A 25482-nucleotide genomic window follows, 5' to 3' on the forward strand; every position below is an offset into this window, starting at 1 on the left:
AGAGTGTGTGTGTGTTATAAATAAGCAGTGGTGACATTGTAGCAGGTATAGTATAGTGAATGTTGGCGATGAAGCCCCAGTCAAGATAAATGCTCTAATCTCTTGTTTGGAATAATGTAACTGGCCATTTGTTAATGGAAAATTAAATCCACAGTTCCACTTCCATAGAACATAATAAAGTACAGTATCCCATTTAGTATATATTTTTATTAATAACATTATTTGCTTCAAGTTCTGATAATTAGTCTCGGTGAGCTGATCACATCATTCATGTATTAAGCAGCGTTGATAGTCATAGCATAATGTCATCTTGAGAGAAGCAAAATTAGATTTTTTATTGGAAGGTGGAAGTATTAGCATACTTCCACCTTCTCCACTACAATATGCTGCTGTGCTCATACTGTGATGATTTTGTAGCTTTGTGTGATTTGGTATGAATCATTGTGACATTCCCAGTTAATTCTACAGCATGTGAATGTTTATCCTTTCTATGACTGACAAGAACTTACGTTAGGGGCGTTCGGCCTATTGGCCTTTTGGCATTAAAAGGCCAATAGGCCAAGAGGCCTTTTGGCATTAGGAGCTGGTCCCTGATAGGCAGTGGTGGCAGAACAAAGGATATTACAGTAATATCTATAACTTTGAAAAGAGTCAGGAGTCTGAATGTTGAAGCTATCATCGATACATTTATTTTCAAACACAAAAACAAGAAACACACAGCTATAACTTTTCAGTTTCCATGCTGAGCCTTTTATTCGAGAGTAGAAAGAATATCTTGTGTTTGGCTGTACAGTATATCCTTGCATTAATAAGGCCTAGATGTGCATTGATTGATTGATTGATGAAGATTAAGCCGCCTCAAGAGGTGACATAGGCATGAGTAGCCCGTAGGTGGTCAATGTTTGGAGTGAATATGGACTTTGGTCGTGTAACATCTTGAAGTGTCTCTGACCCTTGGCCCAAAGACCAAGATGGGCATCATTATTTTCATAGTTTATATATTGATGTAATTTCCTTTTTTTTCATATTCATTATACTGTACAGTTGTTTTCTGGGGGGATCCCTGTGCGATTCCCTGAAGCCATCATGCCAAAATGGCTCTCCGTATGAATGGTGATGCATGAACGCCTCCCAAACAAGTGGAGAAGGTGGGGCAAAGTTCGCACGAGTTCCGAGAGAATTTGATAATTTGTTTACATAGTTCAGGGAGTTCTTATGGGAAGTTTTGAGGCAATGGTCTCTATCAAAGCCAGCAGTGGTTTCTTTCAACTCCTTGACTTTCTGGTTGCCTTCCCCAGAGGCAGCAAAAAAAAATGAAATGTCACTTGGGCCTCTGTGATGGAGCTGGTCCCTGGTAGGCCTATTGAACTCCACGCCTGATGTAACCTAGATGGTACCGTATCAGGATATTCAGGGAGCCACAAAGGGCCTTTTCTCCCTCCCCCCCATCCCACCAGGAAAGAGGAAGGCCTGCTAGCCAGGTAGACTCCAGGACCTCATAGTGCAGTTTGTACAGTGAGGAAGACCCAAACTTGAAAGAGGCAAGGCTCATCATACAAGTTTCTGGGTGCCTTTTTTGATACTTTGAAATGAATCCATGGGGGAAAACATTAAGCTCAAAATCATGTAAAGAGCAGGTAAGAAAACCCTTTCCCCTGCAGCAAGAGTGTCTCATTGGATGGGATGAAGGAGCAGATGAGGTCCAAGGAAACCAAAGGTCCCCCTATCCATCTCTCTAAAGCTCAAACAAAACACGAAAGCTCTTGGGCAGAGCCGGAGTCCGTGCTCACCAGGATAGGAAAGCAAAGTCCAAAGGAGAGGCTTCAGAGGAAGGAATCAACTGGATGAAGAGAAACCTCAAAACCACAGCAGGGATAGGTGGTTCAACTATTCTGATCATATTGTTTTGTTCTTAGCCTCTGTTCAGTCTTGGGTTGCAATGTTTTACCAGTTGGAATTTGTAATGGTTTGTCTACCTTTCTGGGTGATGCCTCCAGTCGATAGCAGACACGATTATAGTACTCTCAAACAGTGCAGTGTTCATAAGCCACTGCCCCTTTCCCCTCTCTGAATAAACCAGGTTCTGGCTCGTAGTTCCCGGTAGGCATAAGGACTCCAGTAACTGATGCTCTAGACTAATATGGTGGATATCAGTCCGTTAACTTCAGGGAGTTTTCGGGGCTCAACCCAGAAAGTGACGTTTCATTACACTCAGTTTTTTTTTTTTTTATTCTATAGGTGGATGCCTTTTACTTTGTGATACAGTAGCACATGGATTATTGATGATTGGTAATAATAATGATGAAGTTGTTGATGATTGTCTTTTCAATCTCTTTTCAGATATATGAATTGACACGAGAAGTATCCAATACTAAGGGCTCTCTTCAGTTAACAACTTTGGAGCTACCTAAAGGCTTGATATCAGGTTGGAACACAGTTTGGTTTATTTATTTGAACTGTAAATATTCTCAGTCATGGAAATTCAAATGACAATGACAATATTCTCCTTTAAAATATGTTTTGCAAATTACACTTTCGCGCTATCTGGACGCGCCGGCGCGTCCGGTTTCGTCTAACGTAAACGCATAGTGGACATAAAGTTATGTCTTCTTTTAAAATATTTGTATAAAATTCAATTTTAATCCGATTTCATTGGGGTTTGTTTCAAACGACGCACCATGAAGTTCTCTTTCTCACCACTAGGCCGCCTGGCGCGTCGGCCTACCCGGTCACGTGACGGGCCCATTGTTTTCGTGTCACGTGTCGTGAGTCGATCACGCTCCCCTCGCGCGCCAAACTCGAGCATTTTTACCCGTTTCCGTGTGGATTATACCCAATTACTTCATCAAAAATGGATCAAGGTCAAGGCCCAAGCACTTCTACGCCCAAGGAAGCCTCCAGGTCATCGAGAGTGGACAAAATAACCCAAATTTTTAAGAAGTGGAGCGGAGTGAAGCTCACACCAACGAAAATTCCAGGCCTTGTGGAGGATTTATCAGAAGCTGAAGGTGATGTAGAGGTATTGGAGGAAGATTTTGGAACCCACAACGATTATACTGTAGTGTGGGTTATAGTGTGGGTGTGGGTTCTAGAGCTAGAGGGAATGATATGGCAACGAGTGATGAGGAGACTGAGACCCTCACCGAGGAAGAGGAGGCACCACGACCCCCTCCTCCTCCTCCATCTCGGCGCACACGTGGTGCATCTAGGCTACCTAGAAAAGTAACTACCAGACATGTTACTCGTCGTAGGAACACACGACAAATTGCGCCAAGTGATTCTGAAAGTATAAGTGATGAGGAAAGTGATGAGGGTTCATTCGAGCCTGCTGAAAGGCGTACACGTACAGTACGTACTCGGCAGGCTGGGGCTGGTGAGGGCTGGAGTCGTAGCAATACTTCTCCAGTTGTTGATGATTTTACTGGAAATCCTGGACTGAAAATTCCCAAGCCTACTAGTGCACTGGCTTATATTCAATTGTTCATCACGCGTGCCCTCCTTGAGTTCTTTACCGTTGAAACAAATTTGTACGCCTCACAGTTATTCAGGATGGCCAATGAAAATGTATCAGATATTTGGACCCCAGTGAAGGTGAGTGAAATGTCGCGATTCCTAGGACTGTTCATATTGATGGGCATAATTAGGCTCCCAACTATGAGGATGTATTGGCAAACAGCAAAGCCATGGCATGCTCGTTTCTTCAGCTTGTTCATGCCGTCCAGACGATTCCAGCATATAAACCAGTTTTTCCACACATTCAATACCAATGCAGTGCCCGTGAACAATCGTGATAAGTTGATAAAAGTGAGACCAGTGATGGATTACTTGAAAGAGAGGTTTGCTCAAGTTTACATCCCCAAGAAAGAGTTGTGTTTGGATGAGGGTACAATGGCATGGCGAGGCCGACTATCCTTCAAAGTGTACAATCCAAACAAACCAGACAAGTATGGTGTGAAACTTTATATGCTTGCTGAATCTGTCTCTGGGTACATATATGACTTTGACGTATACTCAGGTATTGGTAAGACGATAGTGGATACAGTAACGGGGTTGATGCAGCCTTTAGTGAACCAGGGTTACCATTTGTACATGGATAATTACTACAACTCGGTTACCCTGACAGAAACATTGAGAGAACTTGGGGTGTACACATGTGGCACAATTAGAATGCTACGTGGCGCCCCAAAGGTATTGCAAGCTCTAGCCAAGGGTAAACTTCCACTGGATACCACAGTATACCGCTGCAAAGATAATACCTTCATTCTCCTGTGGAAAGACAAGCGAGTGGTTTCAATCATTACCAACATCCACAATGCAGACACTCGGCGAGTTCAGCGAAGGAAGCGAATTCGCAACCGAGACGGAACAAGTGGAATACAACAGGTAACAGTGAACAAACCGACTGCAATTTGCGAGTACAATAAGTTCATGAAAGGTGTGGACCACTTCGATCAAATGGTTAAATATTACCATTTTACCAGGAAAACTCACAAGTGGACCAAAAAGATTACCTTTTATTTCCTGCAAATGGCATTGCATAATGCCTATGTTTCGTACAAATACAACACAACTGATCGAAAAAAGCTAACATTGCTACAGTTCCACGAAGTGGCAATCTGGGCCCTATTGCACTGGGACACAGAGGAGTGGCCTAAAACATCATCATCATCTCAACACTTGCGGCACGCTCCAGACATAAATGATGACACAGCTCCTGCCAATGCTGACGCCATGCCAACTCTCGGACCATCTGGTGTGAGGCGGCCTTTGTTCACTACACCACCTCAAGATGAAGCAGACAACGAATCTGAACCCGACATGTCTGCCACACTGCCAGTTGACGAAACTGTTTTGTCAGATGAATCTGACTCTCCTGCAACTCCTGTTACACCTCCAGCGAGAGGACCTGGCCGCCCTATTGTTGATTCAGAAAATCGCATGAACTACAAACTGAAACATGAAATTTACAGACTGCCCAAACGTCTCAAGTGTCATGCATGCGCACGGTCCGGTAAAAGGAAGGACACGAACTATGGATGCAAGACCTGTGGTGTTGCACTCTGTGTTGTTCCCTGCTACACCAATTACCACCGGAAACAGGTGTATTGGGTGGTGAAGAAGTAACCACCCGCAACAGCTTCACTCCACCTACAAACCATCTGTTGAGCAACTTCAGGAATGAAGAACCTGAAGAAGGTGGAGTGAAGAACAAATGCTCAACTTACTGTTCCACAACCAGCCTTCCCTTGGTAAGTACACCTATTTGGTCCAAGTTTGTGTAGTATAATTTAGCTCATAGAACATTCTATTGCGAAAACATTGCCACAAAAATGAATGACATACATACAATAATAATATCAGAACAGTGAAATAAATATAAACTTTCAAAGCAACGTTTCGCGCGTGTGTCGTCCGGTCACCGTTACCGGGTAACAGTGCGCCCACTTCCCACACTCTTGCGGGTGGGCCGGGACCATTATTCTACGATTATATTCATATCACCGTGTTGGGAATTTTATTGGGAGTCCATTGATACCAAAATTAAGGCTGTAGGACAATTGTAGAGGTGATAATAATCCCAAGAGTAAAAACATTTTGTTGCTGTTGAGCGCTCACGGCGACTCATCTTCGTAGTTATTTATTTCATGCTGGTATCTCTATAGCTTTCGTGACTTTTTTTACTGATGTTCTTCTAGAGAATTTTATTGCGAACACGTTGGTACCAAAATGAAATACGTAGCATGAAAACTAAGGTCAGAAAAGTAAAAAGAGTATACACATTTTTGTTTTTACGCTTAAGCGATAAAAACGCTGCGCGCACATATGGTTGGCTGAGTGACCTTCGCCGAGAGCGCGAAAGTGTTAAAATAGTTCAGTGCAGTTCTGTATTTCATCAAATATGATATTTACTATGGTATTAACCCCCTCGTGCTGCTCCTGTTGTCCGCAAATGATAAAGTAATACGTCACTCCAGTTACCTGCAGAAAATGCTTCCAAGCATGTATTGTTCAAAAATCCGGTTGGATCTATAGTTACATTTTCCGTTCAAAAATGCATCTGGTGATCATCTGCCATCTTAAAAAGCAGAGCATTAAATGCAAGGAAGTGCCCTTTTCTGGGCAGCCCTCTGTATCTTCCCATTCCATAAGGTTCTGAGGTAGTGAGAGTGGGGACTTTGTCTTGGAAAGTTGTTGTTGTTCGGTGTAGGCAAGTTTAGTTGTTCTTGAGTGGGAGGTAAATGATGTTAGCAGTAAGGGAAGAGGGAAGGGTGGAGAGGGAAGGATGGTAGAGGAAAGGGAAAGAAAAGGGGAGAGAAAAGGTGGATGACTTGGAGAGGGAAGGTTAAGGGGTCATGCCTACTAGGTGGAAGGTGGGTAGACCATCTGTTGATAGTTGTGATATTCTCTGCTCTGGTAGTTGCCTAACTTCATGTCTGTGCAATTTGTTTGGCTATTTTGTTTCATTTTAGGAGTGGCTTAAAATATCAATTTTTAATGCAGATGAAGAGTCACAATAACGTGTCTGAAAAATGTTGACCAAACCACACACTAGAAAGTGAAGTGACGACGACTTTTTGGTCTGTCCTGGACCATTATCAAGTAAATTGTGATAATAGAGTTGATAATGGTCCAGGACGGACCGAAACGTTGTCGTCTCTTCACTTTCAAGTGTGTGGTCTGGTCAACATACATTTTTAATTAAGGCAAAGCAGCAAAAAATTACCAAAAAAGCTGCAAAAAAAATCACTAACAGAAATTGTGGGTCAATTGAATAACAGAATTTTAACGGTATTGATTTTTGTTTTCTCCATTTGCCCTATTCGATGGTGAAAAATTATATCCTCTTTGGCTTCTGCTGCAACAATTTTTAAAAAATCTACATTCATCTCCTACTTGCACCACTTCGTATTGCTTCTTACCATGGCCACACATTCATGTACTCCATGAATTGCAGTATAATGACTTCTCCCAAGTTCCTCTACTGGATTTTTTTGGGGAAGTCCCCAGTGGTTCCCCGAAGCTACCTCTCATAGATTGCACCATGCAAATGGGTCACATCAGCTGATGATGTGGCCCCCTCACAGAGGCAAAGAAAGCAAGTGACACCACATCAAAAAAAGTATCCAGAAAGTCAGCGTAGTTTAACAGACAACTGGAGGGCTAACAAAGACAGAACCCTCGAAACTGCCAAACAACTTCACAAACAATTTACAAAGAACAAGAGAAACATTAAAAATTTGTGTGAAACTCTTAGTACTGTACTGAATGGCATTACCAGGCAGCCCAGTTTCCTCATGCAGCCATCTTCCTTGGTCAGTTCTTTCGCTGATGTCCACTTGGACAGTGGTGTTCTGGGTCTCTTGAGATGTGGGAACCCCCCTCCCCACTGTTTCAAGGTAAGTGCTGGCCATCCTTGGACTCGGTCTCTGGGGGCCATTTGCTTTCTATTTGTCCTATATTTTAATATTTTGCTTCACATGTATGCTTTCTATCCAGCTCGTTGTGTTGGCTTGGCTATGTTGTGCTCTGGGCTGCATGCACTCTGGGTTTTTCCCAGGGTGCTGGCTAGCAATGCTCCTGCACTGACATATATTCTCTGGTGTGCAAGAATAATCACACAAAAAAAATGGGATCTGGTTATGCGTAAATATCCACCAAAGAAATGAAACAAAAATTCCGAACATTTTGGTGTTTCACCACATTATTGATGAAATACACACAGGGGACTTAAAGGTTTGGGATTCTATACCCAATTACACCTGACTAGACAAAGATCCATAAGCTAAAGTATCGATTAATGTAAGTGACATTAATGTAAGTGGGTGGACGGGCGGGTCTTTGGCTGGATGGGATTAGTCGGGTGGGCATTGGTTGGATGGATTGGTGGGTGGCTGGGTCAAAACCAGACTGGAAGCGGAACCGGAAAATTGTCTGATGCAGGCACAGAGGGCTTGTTGTGTGAAGCCAGGGACATATGTTGCCCATTTGTGGATTGAGAGTTGAGGTATTGGCTCAAGCAAGTGGCAGAAGCCAGTCCTGATCCTGCAGCCAAACTGGACTGAGATCCAAGAGCCAGGGTCTACCCAGGAGAGGGACTGAGGGCAGCAAGGGTCGACATATCCGTGGGTTGCCTACACACACACACACACACACACACACACACACACACACACACACACACACACACACACACACACACACACACACACACACACACAAAGACTTCCTGAGACCTGGAACTTCAAGAACAAGAGGTCATAGATTTAAACTAGCTAAACACAGATGCCGAAGAAATATAAGAAAATTCACCTTCGCAAATAGAGTGGTAGACGGTTGGAACAAGTTAAGTGAGAAGGTGGTGGAGGCCAAGACCGTCAGTAGTTTCAAAGCGTTATATGACAAAGAGTGCTGGGAAGACGGGACACCACGAGCGTAGCTCTCATCCTGTAACTACACTTAGGTAATTACACACACACACACACACACACACACACCTCGTAGCCTGGTGGATAGCGCGCAGGACTCGTAATTCTGTGGCGCGGGTTCGATTCCCGCACGAGGCAGAAACAAATGGGCAAAGTTTCTTTCACCCTAAGTGCCCCTGTTACCTAGCAGTAAATAGGTACCAGGGAGTTAGTCAGCTGTCACAGGCTGCTTCCTGGGGTGTGTGTGTGGTGTGTGGGGGGAAAAAAAAAAAGTAGTTAGTAAACAGTTGATTGACAGTTGAGAGGCGGGCCGAAAGAGCAAAGCTCAACCCCTGCAAAAACACAACTAGTAAACACACACACACCTCAGGTTACAGTGCACATCTCAGTGGTGGAGTACATGAATAGTCATCATGAATAACATAAGTGTGCTATGAGTGACTAATATTTTGGCTGGTAATATGAGAGAGATAAGGAAAGCCTCCAGAGAAGGGGTTATTTAGGGATTAGTATGTGACTAGCAGACGATGGCTGTGTGGACCTCAGGTTAAGACCCCAGGCATTGGTGGCTTACCTGCAGACACACAATGTAACAGTCCCTATGATTCCCTTGTTACAACTTATAACAAGATGTGACAACTTTATTACAATGCTATTAGAACGTTGTCACAACCTGCTATATTGGTTGTTACAATTATTAGGTGTTAAACCTTGTTCGAATATTGTAGCAACGTCGTAGTTTTGTCGTGTGTTTGGCGGGGTTGTGTATGTGGAATATTGAATACTGTGTATGTATTGTGAATATACAGTATAGATTTACTACTAGCCAAGTTTTCATAATTAACCTCTGTGTTCCATGGCAGTAAGTACAGGAGTGAATCAGCTTCTTGTAGGATTGCCGCCTGGGGCAATGTCAGTACAGTAATTTGACCTTTGGGGGAATCTCGATATAAGCCTAGCATGTATATATATACACACTGGCTGCCTGTCCCATGATACAATGAATTATTATTAAGTTGAGGTCGCCAAGCACAACAATCATGATTTACAGTACTGTATGTTTGCTCTTACTATGATGTCTCATCATAATGAGGCTCTGTTGTTTGTCGTCCAGCTCCTCCTTTGTCCATGTGTTGCTTGCTGGTGGACTGTAGGCATTTGTGATTATCAGTTTATCATCCTGATTCCAAATCTCTAATGCCATCATGTCAACTTGTTGCGGGTTGTCAAATGTATCATACCTTCGGGTGTTCTTTCACCAGCACGGCTGCTCCTCCACATGGGGGTCATGGGGGACCTAAATCACGGAGAGATAGATTGGGAAACGAGGAATCCCCATGGCGGGGAGGAGACCTGGGGAGCGAAGCTGGTAGACGTTATTGACAGGAATTTCCTAACACAGCATGTGAAAGAAGATACTAGGGAAAGAGGAGGGGATACGCCCAGCCTATTAGATCTCATTATCACTCAGAATGTAGAAGACATCGAGCAGTTGGAACATGAAATACCACTAGGAGCTAGTGACCATTGTGTCCTAGCCTTTGACTACATGATGGAGCTTAAAATTGTGACCAAAGGACAAGAGGTCCGGGAAAGGAGACTTGATTACAGAAAAGGGGACTACAGAAGGATAAGGGACTACCTGGGAGAAGTGCAGTGGGAGGAAGAACTTAGAGGAAAAACAGTGCAAGGTATGATGAACCAAGTCATATTGAAATGCAAGGAGGCTGAAGATAGATTTATTCCAACAATAAAGGAAAAAAGCAGGAGGGAATATAATAACCCATGGTTTAATAGACAGTGTCAGGAAGCAAAGGTGAGAAGCAGGAGGGAGTGGAGGAAGTACAGAAGGCAAAGGACAGAGGACAACAGGATTAGATGTAACAGAGCTAGGAATGATTACATTAACATAAGACGAGTGTCGGAAAGAAATTATGAGAACGATATTGCAGTCAAAGCGAAAAAGCAACCAAAATTACTACATAGCCATATAAGAAGGAAGATGTCGGTAAATGACCAAGTGACAAGACTGAGGAAAACAGAAGGGGCATATACAGAAAGCGACAAGGAAATCTGCGAGGTACTGAATGCAAAATTCCATGGAGTGTTCACTACCGAGCCTGAGCAGCTCCCATTGTTAGAAGAGATTACCCAAGATGAAAGACTATCAGATATAGAGGTGACAGCAGAGGATGTAATGAAACAGTTGACAACACTGGATGCAAATAAAGCTGTTGGACCAGACAAAGTATCACCGTGGATACTTAAAGAGGCAGCGCAGGCTCTCAGCGTGCCTCTGGCAATGATCTTCAATGAGTCACTTATGTCGGGAGAATTGCCCAGTTGCTGGAAGGAGGCAAATGTCGTACCGATTTTCAAAAAGGGGGATAGGGAGGAGGCACTTAACTACAGACCCGTATCACTGACAAGCATCCCCTGCAAAATACTTGAAAGAATAATTAGGCTAAGACTTGTTGAGCACCTGGAGAGCATTGGGTTTGTAAACAAGCACCAACATGGGTTCTGGACAGGGAAATCATGCCTAACAAACCTTTTAGAATTCTATGATAAAGTAACAAGGATAAGGCAGGACAGAGAAGGCTGGGCAGACTGCATATTTCTTGACTGCCAAAAGGCCTTTGATACGGTACCGCACATGAGACTGCTATACAAACTTGAGAGGCAGGCAGGAGTAAGCGGAAAGGCCCTAGTATGGGTGAAGAACTACCTAACAGGAAGGAGCCAGAGGGTAATGGTAAGGGGCGAAAAGTCGGACTGGCGAACAGTAACAAGTGGAGTACCTCAAGGATCGGTGCTGGGACCAATCCTCTTTCTAATTTACGTAAATGATATGTTTACAGGAGTGGAATCATACATGTCGATGTTTGCAGATGACGCAAAATTAATGAGAAGAGTTGTGACAGACGAGGATTGTAGGATCCTCCAAGAGGACTTAAACAGGCTGCAGAGATGGTCAGAGAAATGGCTACTGGAGTTTAACACCAGTAAATGTAAAGTTATGGAAATGGGATCAGGTGACAGGAGGCCAAAGGGACAGTACACAATGAAGGGGAACAGCCTACCTGTAACGATTCGAGAAAGAGACCTGGGAGTGGATGTGACACCTAATCTAACTCCTGAGGCACATATAAATAGGATAACGACAGCAGCGTACTCTACACTGGCGAAAATTAGAACTTCATTCAGAAACCTAAATGAGGAAGCTTTTAGGGCGCTTTACACTGCCTACGTGAGACCCGTCTTAGAGTATGCCGCGCCATCATGGAGCCCCCACCTGAAGAAACACATAAAGAAACTGGAGAAGGTTCAGAGGTTTGCGACGAGGCTTGTCCCAGAGCTACGAGGGATGGGATATGAAGAGCGGCTGAAGGAACTGAACCTTACGACACTAGAGAAAAGAAGGGAGAGAGGAGATATGATAGGGACATATAAAATACTCAGGGGAATTGACAAAGTGGAAATAGATCAAATGTTCACACGTAATAATAACAGAACGAGGGGACATGGGTGGAAACTGGAAACTCAGATGAGTCACAGAGATGTTAGGAAGTTTTCTTTTAGCGTGAGAGTAGTAGAAAAATGGAATGCACTTGGGGAACAGGTTGTGGAAGCAAATACTATTCATACTTTTAAAACTAGGTATGATAGGGAAATGGGACAGGAGTCATTGCTGTAAACAACCGATAGCTAGAAAGGCGGGATCCAAGAGTCAATGCTCGATCCTGCAAGCACATATAGGTGAGTACATATTTAGGGATTTTTTCTATTTTACGTTTTCTCATTTTTCTGTCCCATCTCCAAATTGAGTAGACCCTGAAGAATACAACTGCTTTCAAAATATTATCTTCAAGTCTTGTCTCTGTTAGTGTGTGTGTCTGGCATTTTAAAATGAATTATACTGTATAGTTTAGCTCCAATATTTTTTATCTCGCTCCATCTGTATTAGTATACTGTGTGTGATTTTCCAGAACATATCTGTCTGTCTAGCTGTGTGTCTGTCTGTGTGTCAGTCAGTCTGTCAGTATCTATCTATCTCTGTTTCATTAGAATGCGTAAACAGTTCTCCCCTTTCCCGATAACATTTATGATTCACCAAATGACATATCTTATCATCTCTGGAGGGGGAGGCTGACCAATATATTCATGTTACACTATACAGTACTTCTGAATTTCATATGGTAGTGCAGCTCTGTCTTTTTGTCAGACTGTGTGTTTGTGGGGGACACTGTACAACTATAGTGTAGTATTTAATTGACATTTTATTGTAAGAATGGTTGGGTACGTGCTGTATAGCATGTTGTTCACCACCAACACTGTGTGAGTAAGAACGACTGTAAATAGAGAGAAGAATTAGGATTAATTAAAAAGGTATCCTAGTTCTTTTACCATTTCTGACAACCGCCTACAAGACTAATGGCTACTACTGAATAATAATTTAACCAGGCCAACCAAAAGGTAAGACAGTACAGTTTTTTTTTTTTTTAATTTTTGTGTAAATTTTGCATGTCAATCTACCATTTCATAAAAAAAATTCTAAGTGCACTGAAGTGTAGAAAACTGGATTAAAACCAATTTAAGGGTCAAAATTGTTCAGATTGCAAGATTTTTGCATAAAGTCTTATCATCATAATTGAAAAATAATCTGTGGTTCGTTTTCATTTTGAGTTTGATGACATAACATTCGCACAATAGACAGATCATGGTGTTACGCTTTAAAAAATAGTACCAAGTGTCTAGGCAGTTGGAGTGGCCAGGAGTAAGAATAACAGCATAGTCAGGTTGGCCTGGAGGATACATAGCATGACTGGGAATGAAATTACGATTCTACCATTACAGATTCAGTATGTTGGAGAGATGGTATGCTGCATTTAACACTGGCTGAGGTATTAGACTTTATTTGGAAAAATATACAATTTATCCATGTGGCAACATTCAACTTCGGTTGATTCTCAAAGAAATATGTGTATAATGCAGGGTTTATATATATTCTCAAGCCTCTGCACTGCTTCTTGCAACTGTTCGGTGGCAATAATGATAAACTTAAGTTAAAAAAACAGTATTGATTGCAATGAAACTTTCTTCTGGGGGAGGGGGGTGGAGGGGTGTCTTAGTTGCGCGTTTTTGCTAGCTACACTGAATTGGTTCAACACCTACAGTACCTTAATAGCCTACCAGAGGCCAGAAGCCAAACCCCTCCTACTGCCTCTAAGAGGAGCAAGGGATTCATGATCACCCTTTCTGAAGAATCAAACCCCCAGAAAGGAAGCTAAGCAAAAATGGACATCTGTAAGGTTTACAAAAGGAATAAACAATGCAGCAAATGATTCTGGAAACAATCCACCCAATAGTTAGGTCATATCTCTTCCTAGTAACATGTGACTATCAGATGGAAGCATGGAAGCTGCCGGCTCTCACTGTCAACAACCCTCTGTCACAGCCAACCAAACAACATACCTTGTAAGGAGGAGAGAGTCTAGGAAGATACTGAGCCCCCCTCAGCCCACAAAATAGGCATTTTATCACACTCAATGCAGGTTTTCTGGAGGGACCATATGGTGGCTTCCTTTAGCTAACCACAGATCAGAGAAACAGTACTCGCTAGGGGAGAAGGAGGAAGCAAAACTCAAAGGAAAGAGCCCAGAAGGAGTGCCCTACTCAGGTCAACACATGCTTGAAGGGGACCAAGAATATTGATCAGGTATTGAGCAGCTAAGACTCTGGAAGACTTTAAATTAAGACCTTATGAGCCCAGATATCAGGTCAAGAAAAATGAGAAAACATAGCAGCCAAAGCAGCTCACCAGGGCTCACCCAGAAATTAAGAGTTATATTGCATTTGACTCTGGTTTTCTGGGGAGAGCCTCATGTAGTTTCCTGAAGATAACAACCGACAGAGAAAGAAAACACACAGCCATTTACCCATGAAGGAGGAAGAATGCGGGAATTACGACGAAGATGAGACCCCCTGGTCGAGAGAGAAAGAGAACCCAAAGCTATACAAGTACCGAGGCCTGGGAACATTCACTAGATACTGCTCCACCATGTTTGACTTTCAAAACTACCTCGCCCAAATGATTGTGAACACTGCTGAAAGAGCAGCATTATTACTAATGTCATGGGGATGGGGTAGACTGCATACTGACTAGACTTAATAACCCTATGGATGACCTGGTAAATACGATCCTTGGAACAGGAGGCCAACGAAACAGGATCAACCTACAAGTCATCTCCCCGAAGCAGAATTGGTGGCATGAAGGTAGCAGCAGAGAGCTACCACCGGACACAACACATGATGCACCCCTGGATGAACCAACCAAGCATCAGTGACCAAAGGACCCCTCTAGAACTGACTTGTTCTTTGCCAGAAGAGGAGGAGCTGGCTGCAAATGAACAAAACGCCCACCAGGGCCAAAAGAACAAAAACCTCGCCTCTGGAGGACACCATGAAGCTTCTAAATCCAACAACTGCATGGAAGAGGAACCAAAACAATGATTTATAGAATGAATCACAGACCAAAGGGGACACCATAAAGCAAGAAGAAATGGTGGAATATGGTCCAAAGACCAAGCATGCTCAGGAGCAGGATGCAAGCTGTAGTGGCTCCATCAGTGATGCATGATATGAGGATACATTTTTTGGCATGAGATGCCAATCAAGAAAAAAGTAAAGAAAGAAAGAAAGAAAAAAAGCACCACATGCTCAGAAACCAAAGAACAATGCTAAAGTGAAAGAAAGTGGCGAAAGGAGCTCCATGTAACTTTGTATTGTTACAGAGAGGAGGAGAGCTGGTGGGACACCATTGAAAAAACCACCGGCTTACTGCAAAAATGCAATAAAGATTGGTCAAAGTTATGATGTGAAGAGCCGAGGAAAAGGTTGAACCAGTGAAGTACGTCCTTGGGCTGACCTTCTGATAAAGGTGGAGCTGTGGAAAAACACCACGGTTCAAACACCGAGCAAGCAGCACCTGAAACCAAGGCAGAGCTGGCCACCAGGGAGTCAGAAGGACTACCCTTTTTTGGTAGGACTCCAACCTGGATTGTGTTTTGGGTGTGAGAGGGGAAGGGCCACGCGGTGCGAGCTCCGCGGAAAACAATATATAACTAGGGACATTTCAGTGATACAGGAACTAAACACAGTCAGATAACTTTTAAAGTGTGTCTCAACATATTAAGCAATATATCATAGTGATTACCATCCGACCGTTTGTGCTAAAGGAAAAATAAGTGAACTTCGTGTGTAGTCAAGGCTGCCCTCGTGGTGCCAGGAGGCCTTAGGCGATAGTTGCCAAGTCAATAAATCACATCTCTCGCTATTGAAACATCAAGTAATCAGTGCCCATAGTGCTAAGCTCTCTATGCAAAACCTGTGTCTATTATAACAAATTTAGATAACATAATCTAAAGTCAAGTGAACAAATTACACACAAAATAAGTCCGTCGTGTGTGTGTAAACAAGGGCCACTTGGAGGTAGGCCCACCCCAGTACCCTCTTGTGTGTGTATTCTTTCAAATAGTGTAACGTACTCAGGTAACTAGTGCCCAGACACAGAAACTAGACGCCTCTACTGTATGATAACTAGTGGGAAAATGCAAGTAATGTAATCTAACAAGTGAACAAAACAAATTAAGAGTGCGACACGTGGTAGCAACAGTGGTCGTCCATACAGCCTCTTCCAGGCCTATCTCAAGTTGGTAAACACCCATGGTCAACACCCACGGCCAGCTCCCACGGCCAGCACCCGCGGTCAACTCCCCCACCGGTCAACACCCCACCTTGTAAGACCATCACCACTGAACAGAAGTGTTCAAAAAAATGGCTTTGATAAAAACGTGCATAGAATGCAACATGAAGGTAGATTACCAACAGAGCTTTCAATGCCAACTCTGTTCAGCAGCCATACACAAAAAATGTGCCAACATGACTAACAATTCAAGGAGAAATGGTCCCAGTGACCACTGTGTACTGGCTCTGCAAAAAGGATGATGTAACTTTTTTGAAATTGATGGAAATCCTGGATAAAACTCCCGCCGAAAACAGAGAATTACTAATTAATGCCTGCATAGCAATTTCTAATGTCTTCAAACAAACTGTACATGACACCAAGGTACAACCAGCTGTAGCACAGAGCTCTGTGGCAGCGGCGCCTGAGCAGGGCGCAGAGTCGGGGATGCCTGAGCAGGGCACGGAGTCGGGGATGCCTGAGCAGGGCGCGGAGTCGGGGATGCCTGAGCAGGGCACGGAGTCGGGGATGCCTGAGCAGGGCGCGGAGTCGGGGATGCCTGAGCAGGGCACGGAGTCGGGGACCCCTGAGCAGTGCGCGGTGTCGCAGGCACCGGAGCAGAGCGCGGTGTCGCAGGCACCGGAGCAGAGCGCGGTGTCGCAGGCACCGGAGCAGAGCGCGGTGTCGCAGGCACCGGAGCAGAGCGCGGTGTCACAGGCACCGGAGCAGAGCGCGGTGTCACAGGCACCGGAGCAGGGCACAGTGTCGGGGGCGCCGCAGCAGAGTGCGGTCCCTGGCAGAGGGAAACAAACAAAACAAGGCCCCAAAATCTGTTGGTATTACAGATGGGCTACCTGTAAGCATGGGGAATCGGGAAGAATAAATGGAACATGTACACACGATCACCCTAGAAAGTGCAGAAACCTCCTCAATACAGGTAAATGTACCAAAAGCTGTGAATTCTTTCACCCAGAAATTTGCAAGAACTCTTTGGACAGGAAAGAGTGCTTCAATGCTGAATGCCCAGCTTTTCATATAAGAGGTACCAGGCGAATAAAACCGACAGACTACCACTATGAAAACAGCCACTACTCCATCAACCGGGATAATTTTTTAGCAAGAGGAGGAGGAGAAGAATGGCTAAAAATGACCAGACTCTACCACCAACTCGGTCAAATGCTAGAGAGGACGCAAACACAGTGGCCTCCTTACCAGAGCCTCAGATATTAACACCAATTAAAGCATCCAGCACTTCCACTAACACGATAACATCATTTATATTTGCCAACATCCAGGGTATAAAAACACGCAAATCCAACAAAGTTCATTTTATAGATGGTCTCCTTCATGAGGCAAATGCAGTGTTTGCAGCCCTAACGGAAACTCACACAAAGGACTACCTTGATGGTGAAATATGGATCCCAGAATACAATCTCTTCAGATGTGATAGGAAACACCGGCTTCAGGGTGGGGTCAGCCTCTACATCAAAGACACACTCATCTGTACTGAGCTGCTAAACACCTCAAATGATATGGTGGAAGTGCTGATAGTCAAAATAGAGATCCTAAATGTAGTTGTTGTCCTTGTATATAAGTCACCGGAGGCAAACCCTCAGCAGTTTAAAGACCAACTAATGAAAATAGAGCACTGCTTGGAAAACCTCACAAATCCAGCTCCGAACATCATCCTGCTTGGGGACTTCAACCTACGGCACCTGAAATGGAAGCACCTGGCTAATAAAGTAATATCAGAAAGAATACCAGGAAGTAGCCTAAATGAGCAGGCACATGCAAATGACCTGCTACGGATGTGCGATAGGTTTGCCTTAAACCAGCAAATAGTAGAACCAACTAGGAAGGAGAACACGCTGGACCTCATTTTCACTAATAATGATGAGTTGATCGGGAACATAATGATTACAAATACCTGTTACTCAGATCACAACTTAATTGAAGTACTGACAACCATGGGGAATGGACCTCCAAAACCAGTCCAGATTCCCGGTGGAGGAGATTTCAGCAAATTCAACTTCAATAATAAACGGATAAACTGGGAGCAAATAAACCAGGACTTCACAGAAATAAACTGGGAAGAACAGCTAGGAAATGCAAACCTGAACCAGTGCCTGAAAAAAATAAGCTCAGTAGCACTAGAAATATGTTCAAACCGCATACCCCTAAGAAAAAAGAGAAAGAGATGCAGATTGGAACGGGAACGTCGTTCCTTATATAGGCGAAGAAAACGAATCGCGGAACAACTTGAGAGTCGCACCCTATCTCAAGAACGGCGAAGAAGGTTAGGTAGAGAAATAGAAACAATTGAACTCAAGCTACAAGAATCATACAAAACCCAGGAGAGGCAAAGAGAGCAAAAGGCCATCAGTGAAATAGAGAGAAATCCGAAATATTTTTTCTCCTATGCAAAATCAAGATCAAAAACCACATCTAGTATCGGGCCCCTGCGAAAGGGAGATGGAACTTTCACAGATGACAACAAAGAAATGAGCGAGTTACTGAGGAAGCAGTACGACTCTGTTTTTAGTGAGCCATTAAATGCACTAAAGATTGATAACCCAAATGAATTTTTCATGGATATGATACCAACATCAAATCACATATCAGACGTCGCCCTATCCCCACTAGATTTTGAAGAAGCCATAAACAGTATGCCTATGCACTCTGCACCAGGCCCGGATTCTTGGAACTCCATATTCATCAAGAACTGTAAAAAACCACTATCTCAGGCCCTTCACATTCTGTGGAGACAAAGCCTAGATACTGGCGTTATCCCTGACATACTAAAAACAGCAGAGATAGCACCACTCCATAAAGGAGGAAATAAGGCAGAGGCAAAAAATTACAGACCGATAGCACTAACATCGCACATCATAAAAATTTTTGAGAGAGTGCTAAGAAGTAAGATCACAAAATACATGGAATCACAGCATCTCCATAACCCCGGACAACATGGTTTCAGAACAGGACGCTCTTGCCTGTCGCAGTTGCTGGACCACTATGATATGGCATTAGATGCTATGGAAGACAAACAAAACGCTGATGTAATTTACACAGATTTCGCAAAAGCTTTTGATAAATGTGACCATGGTGTTATTGCACATAAAATGCGTTCAAAAGGAATTACCGGGAAAATAGGCAGATGGATCTACAATTTCCTGACTGACAGAACCCAATGTGTAATAGTCAACAAAATAAAATCCAGCCCATCAACCATGAAGAGCTCAGTCCCCCAGGGTACTGTGCTTGCTCCAGTACTTTTTCTCATCCTCATATCGGACATAGACCAGAACACAACCTATAGCACTGTATCATCCTTTGCAGATGACACTAGGATTTTCATGAGAGTTGGCAACATAGAGGACACGGCAAACCTCCAATCAGATGTTGATCAGGTCTTTCTATGGGCTACAGAAAATAATATGGTATTCAACGAGGATAAGTTTCAGCTCATGCGCTACGGAAAAATTGAAAATATAAAAACAGGAACCACGTACAAAACGCAGGCAAATCATAACATAGAACGAAAAGGCAATGTAAAGGACCTGGGTGTACTCATGTCGGAAGACCTTACCTTTAAAGAACACAATAAAGTAGCCGTCACAACTGCAAGAAAAATGACAGGTTGGATAACAAGATTTTTTCACACTAGAGATGCTATACCGATGATGATACTTTTCAAAACGCTTGTGCTATCTAGAGTGGAGTACTGCTGCACAATGACAGCCCCTTTCAAAGCTGGAGAAATTGCTGACCTAGAGAGCGTGCAGAGATCCTTTACTGCTAGAATCCACTCAGTAAAACATCTAAATTACTGGGACCGACTAAAGAGCCTAAATCTGTACTCCCTTGAGCGCAGGCGGGAGAGATACATAATAATTTACACGTGGAAAATAATTGAGGGGCTGGTCCCAAACCTGCACACAGAAATAACACCACATGAGACCAGAAGACATGGCAGGATGTGCAGAATACCCCCGTTGAAAAGCAGAGGTGCAACAGGTACTCTGAGAGAGAACTCTATCAACATCAGAGGCCCGAGACTGTTCAACACGCTTCCACTACACATAAGGGGCATAACTGGCAAACCCCTCACAGTGTTCAAGAGAGAACTGGATAAGCACCTCCAAAGGATACCTGATCAACCAGGCTGTGACTCATACGTCAGGCTGCGAGCAGCCGCGTCTAACAGCCTGGTTGATCAGTCCAACAACCAGGAGGCCTGGTCGACGACCGGGCCGCGGGGACACTAAGCCCCGGAAGCACCTCAAGGTAGCCTCAAGGTAGGCCACAACCTGGAGCAACAGTCGCACTGGGATAAAGAGGTACAGGAACTCCCACCTTGACCTGTTCACCTGACAGGCATCCACAGTGAGAGCCTCACATTTGGAGAATGGAAAGGCGCCAATTCACACACACAAGGAAAGGCGCCAATTCCATGCTGACGCAAAGAGGTCCCCATCCAGGTATCCAAACATCTTGCAAAGCCAAAGGAAGGTGGTGGTGTTGAAGGTCCAGTCAATTGAAACTGGAAGGACATGAGCAGACCGTCCATTGAGAACATTGGACAATCCCTGGATTTGTATGGCACAGAGAGCCAAACTTCAAGAATCCAGCAGAAGAGGAACACGAAGTGTCACTCTCCAATTAGACATGAAGGTTGAAGAGAACCCCCCCTTCCCCTCCACTGTTTGAGACACTAAATCATGAATGGAGCCATAATATGAAACTCCAGCCCATCCTCAAAACAAAGATCCAAAGTCCATTCCATGCACCTGCCAAACCTCCTGTTTATGATTGAAAAACTGTTACATACGACTCACAACTGATGACATTCGAACACTTCCAGAACAAGTGCTTCACTATGACTTGTTCAAACCACAATGCTGTAAATGCTTCAACCATGTACTACAAATACAAATAATCACCAACAAAACCTAACCTAACCAGTGCTTAAATACGGCCAATATGGTAATATAAAATAATAATAATTTATATTTGAGAAAATTCCTGTTTTAAATGAACAGCATGTTAAAATTTACGAATTTATGAAAATTGATAGGGTTGACCGCTGAATAGAAGGGACTTGGTTTGAGGACGAGTTGGAATCCCAGAGGAATACAAACCATTCACAGCGCATGTCACACAGTGGCAAACTCATGAACCATAATACTGTGAGCCCTATGAAGGAGAGGAGATCAATGACCCTAGCTGGCTTGGTGAGTGCTGGTCACAAAGCCGCAACCCAGAGCCAAGGTATACGTGAACACGTTGAGCGAGGGCAGAGGAAGGTGCCAGGTACCTGAACCACGAAAAGCAGAAGAGGAAGCTGGCACTGGGCCAATGGGGTCCACACCCAACAATTGCAACAGTGGCGAAAGGGACTTTGCATGAGATACCAGAACAGCTGCCAAAGCCACACTCTACACAGAGGATAAACCACGTAGGCAAATTTCAAGCTCCTGATTGTTGACCCAGGGCACATATGGCAAACAGCCCTCAAACTCACACCAAGCAAGAGCATACTCTGGGGAAATATCCATAGACCATATTTCCTATGGACTTGGAGGTTCTGAGCCAGGGTGAACCAGGTCCTGGAGGGTGAACCAAGCAGGACACCCAGGCACTTGGGATGCTGTACTGGACCTAAAAGTAAGCCGACACAGCCTGGGTTACACAACTGTGAAGGCTGACCTAAGTTTGCCGAGAGAAGTTGGTGAATCACCAGTGCACCCTGCCAGCCAAAGTCACACCCAACCCAAATTAAGGCAGGAAAATTCCTAAAACTCCTGACTCACTCTGTGAGGGCTAACACAAAAGAGGAGGGCCTCTAACAGACTCCTGAACACTCCAGAGAAGATAACTTTGGGAATGGGAAGGGCAGCTCTAAGGAGCACCCAGGGAAGGTAACCCAGAGCACATGCAGCTCCAAACACACTCAAAACTTGGCTCATGGTACACCATAGTGAACAGGAAATGCTAACAAGAAAAACACCACACCAGCTAGCTAAACAGCCAGAACACCAGAGCTCGCACAGAAGAGAAACTATACAGTATGCACTGCATCATCTTCAGAACTGGGAGCTCAGACCCAGGCAGGCAGTGAGCCACCTCCACCCTTCTCCCAAATGAGTGGGGAAAATGGGGTGAATGACCTAGTACTACTTCCAAGAGAATTCTATCATTTGTTTATTTAGTTGGGGAGTAAGGGATTCCCTGTAAGGAGGGGGTCTCCTTTTGCAGTGGGGAGGGAATTTCTTATCCATCCTCCCTGTATGAGTATGATTTTGGGTGTAGCTCTGGGGGAAAAAAAGAACTTGGTTTTGTTTGGTGCTTGGCACAGTTTTTGTCATACCAGCATGCTGGAGTAGTGTGAGGTGTCAACTGTGCTGCACATCTTAATGGGAAAGGGGGGCAGGGGGGGGGGGAGGGTCGTGTCTTTTGCATCTCTTGCTGACTGTCTGCTTGTTCCTGCTCTTTCTCAGGGTGTGGGTCTCTTGCAGCTACATGCCCAAGTTCATCTGTTGTTGGTGCCATTTTTGGTGTATGACCTTCCTGTCCATCTGCATTTGGGTTTCGTTGTGCATTTCCTTTGTCTCCTTGAACTGTGGTTGTATTTTTTAAATGGTTGTATAATTTAGGTGATTGTATTGCAAAGATATCTATGGTTTACTTTTCTTTTTTGTAATGTCTGTTTTTCAATATGCTATACAATTAATAGAAAATGTTTGTTTTAATAGGTGATTGTTCAAGGTTTGAAACACAGTCCTTAAATGAACAGCTTAACCAACTTAGTGCTGCTGTTAATCAACTTGTTGAAGAACGTGCACAGCCTAAAGAAAACAACTTACAGTCACAGCTAGAAGAACTTAAAGAAAAGTGCTCCAGGTATGAGAAATATCATAGATTAAGCTCATCTATTTTACTATATAAGTGTCATTAATTTTATCCTCCTGGTCTATTGGTGAGGCCTTCAATTTAACAGCCTGTCTAGTAAAGCTTCTGCTTGTCACTTGCATCTAAATGTAGCCAATACTATAACATCAAAATTAGTATGTTTCATCATCTGAGCCTGATTAGGATGATTTTATTTTAGTTTAAGAATTTACATTAGAGCAATACCTAGTTACTTTGTAAAATGCAAATGAATGGAGATAGATGAATCTTATTTACAAAACTTGGTACTTAACCCTTAAACATTAGCTCACTTCACAAGTTTGATGGTTCCCAAGACAATCATGGTTGTGGCACATGATTGCATCTTTGATGTCAAATTATTCAAATAATGTCCATACAGTATGTCATACCATTGGCCAGGAGGTAGATTCATCCCTTTGTGTCATGATGCCAGATGAATGTTCCTTGGCCTCCAAAAGTTAACTGTATTCACAGTTGATGTGGAAATTGGACCCATGCAAAATACACCAGTCTTTGATTTTATTTAATCATTTTGGTATTAAAATAATCAATTGCAATGATCATTGGAATTGAAAATAAGGTACATAGGTATAAAGTAGAGATGGCAAGAGTGATGGTGGTGGTAGTAGGCCACCCTGGCATCCCCCACACATCTGCTTTTAGTTTGCCTTAGATTAAAACATTTTATGCCAACTGTTTAGTGTTGAGTGTGTGTGTGTCTTAAACAAGTACGACTCACCAGGAACATTTTAACAGCTCCTTGTTGCACTGGTGCAAATGTCAACCTACCCTGATTGCTTATGGGACCATGTACTGTATTACGTAGTTGATGAGGCTATAATTCTGCTTGACGTTTCATGGATTCTTTTAACAAAAAATATTATGTCGGTTTATTTTGACATTTTTAGATTGGAAGGAGAAAAGGCGTCACTGGAAAGAATAATTCAAAGTGATTTTGTGAAGACTAAAAAGGCTCCTGATAGGGACAAAAGTTCTGAGAGTAACTCCAGTGAACCCAGCAGTAAGAAATCAAAGCAGATGCCCCATCAACCCACCAAATCTTCATTGGAAGCAATAGATGAGCTAATTGCAGCTTTAGGTCATCTTCCACCTTCAGCTGAAGAAATTATTGCTAAACTCAAGAGTCAAGTAAATTTCTTGATTCAAGTAAGTTGTGAAGGGTGATAAGAGTTCTCTCAACTACATAAATAATACTACTGTATACCAAAAAATATAATTGTTTATGTATTGTTGTTCAAGTAGCAGTGTGAGGCAAATTGGAGAGCACTTGTGTGCGTGGTCAAGCACGTGTATGTAATAACCTGTTGCCAAAGCTCTGCATCATACACTGTTGAATAATGTCATGTTTTCTTAGAGTATTTGGAGGCATCTAAATACACTGCATCTAAGGAAGTACAGAATTGATTGTGAAGGAAAGATATATTAATAAATAAAGCTCATCTGTCAAATGATGAATACAAAAATGTATATTTAATGGTAATATGTCCATGTTAGGAGTTTCAATAGTGAGTTAATGATAAGAGAAATAATATACAGCATTGTTAAGTTTAGTACAAGTTAATGACCTAAAATGTGTAATTGTTTTTATATTGGTGTGCTGCTTTATTGTTAGTATTATTCTTTTCTCCAAGGAGTGCAGTAGAAGAGAAGAGGAGATCAGTGACAGAGAGAGAACGTCTCTTATATACAATAATCAGTTTGAAAGTCTTCGGACCCAAGTATCGGATCTTAATGCAGTGGTATGTAAAGTATTGTGATTTTTAACCTGTTTTTGTGTTTGTGTGAATAGTTTCCTTGTAGTGTGAGAACATTTCATTATGAGGTGTTCTCACAATATGAAGTAAACTTTCCAGTATGAATACTTTATGGTTATATCTTTTTCTTATTTTTCAATCTTTGTACCCTAAACAAATATTTTCAGATTCTACTTTAATTCTACAAATGAGATGGTAGAGGTACTGGGACTTAAAATAGAGAAAATAAACTTGGTTATTATTCTCATATACAAACTGCCAGGTGCAACGGCTGAGGAATTCACGGAACAGATAAACAAAATAGAGAATGGCCTTGAAGATTTACAAACACAGTGCCAGATATTATCTTCCTAGGAAACTTCAACTTGTCAAGTCTAAGATGGAGAATATCAAACAATAATATTATACCAGGAAATCTATCAGAAAATAAACAACCATAGGTCAGATAACTACTTTGATTATGTGATAAATTTTTGCTCAACCAGCAGATAACAGAGCCAACTAGGACCAAAAATGTTCTAGATCTGATCATGATAATCAATGAAGAAATAATCAGGACATCACAATCTCAGATTCCACATACTGTATTCAGATCACAAACTCA

At 43.0% G+C, this 25482-nt stretch overlaps 1 protein-coding gene across 2 annotated transcripts in view; it reads left to right on the forward strand.

The window, feature by feature from the left end:
- Positions 1-25482, forward strand: part of LOC123768768 (centrosomal protein of 290 kDa) — a 109691-nt gene that overhangs the window by 45374 nt on the left and 38835 nt on the right. For both annotated transcript variants that reach the window (XM_045759555.2, XM_045759560.2), the window contains exons 13-16: positions 2341-2425; positions 22926-23073; positions 24012-24270; positions 24756-24863. In XM_045759555.2, coding sequence (XP_045615511.2) covers positions 2341-2425; positions 22926-23073; positions 24012-24270; positions 24756-24863 — 600 coding nt within the window. The remainder of the gene's footprint in view (positions 1-2340; positions 2426-22925; positions 23074-24011; positions 24271-24755; positions 24864-25482) is intronic.

Source organism: Procambarus clarkii, chromosome 86, assembly GCF_040958095.1.
Source record: "Procambarus clarkii isolate CNS0578487 chromosome 86, FALCON_Pclarkii_2.0, whole genome shotgun sequence".
NCBI lineage: Eukaryota > Metazoa > Arthropoda > Malacostraca > Decapoda > Cambaridae > Procambarus > Procambarus clarkii.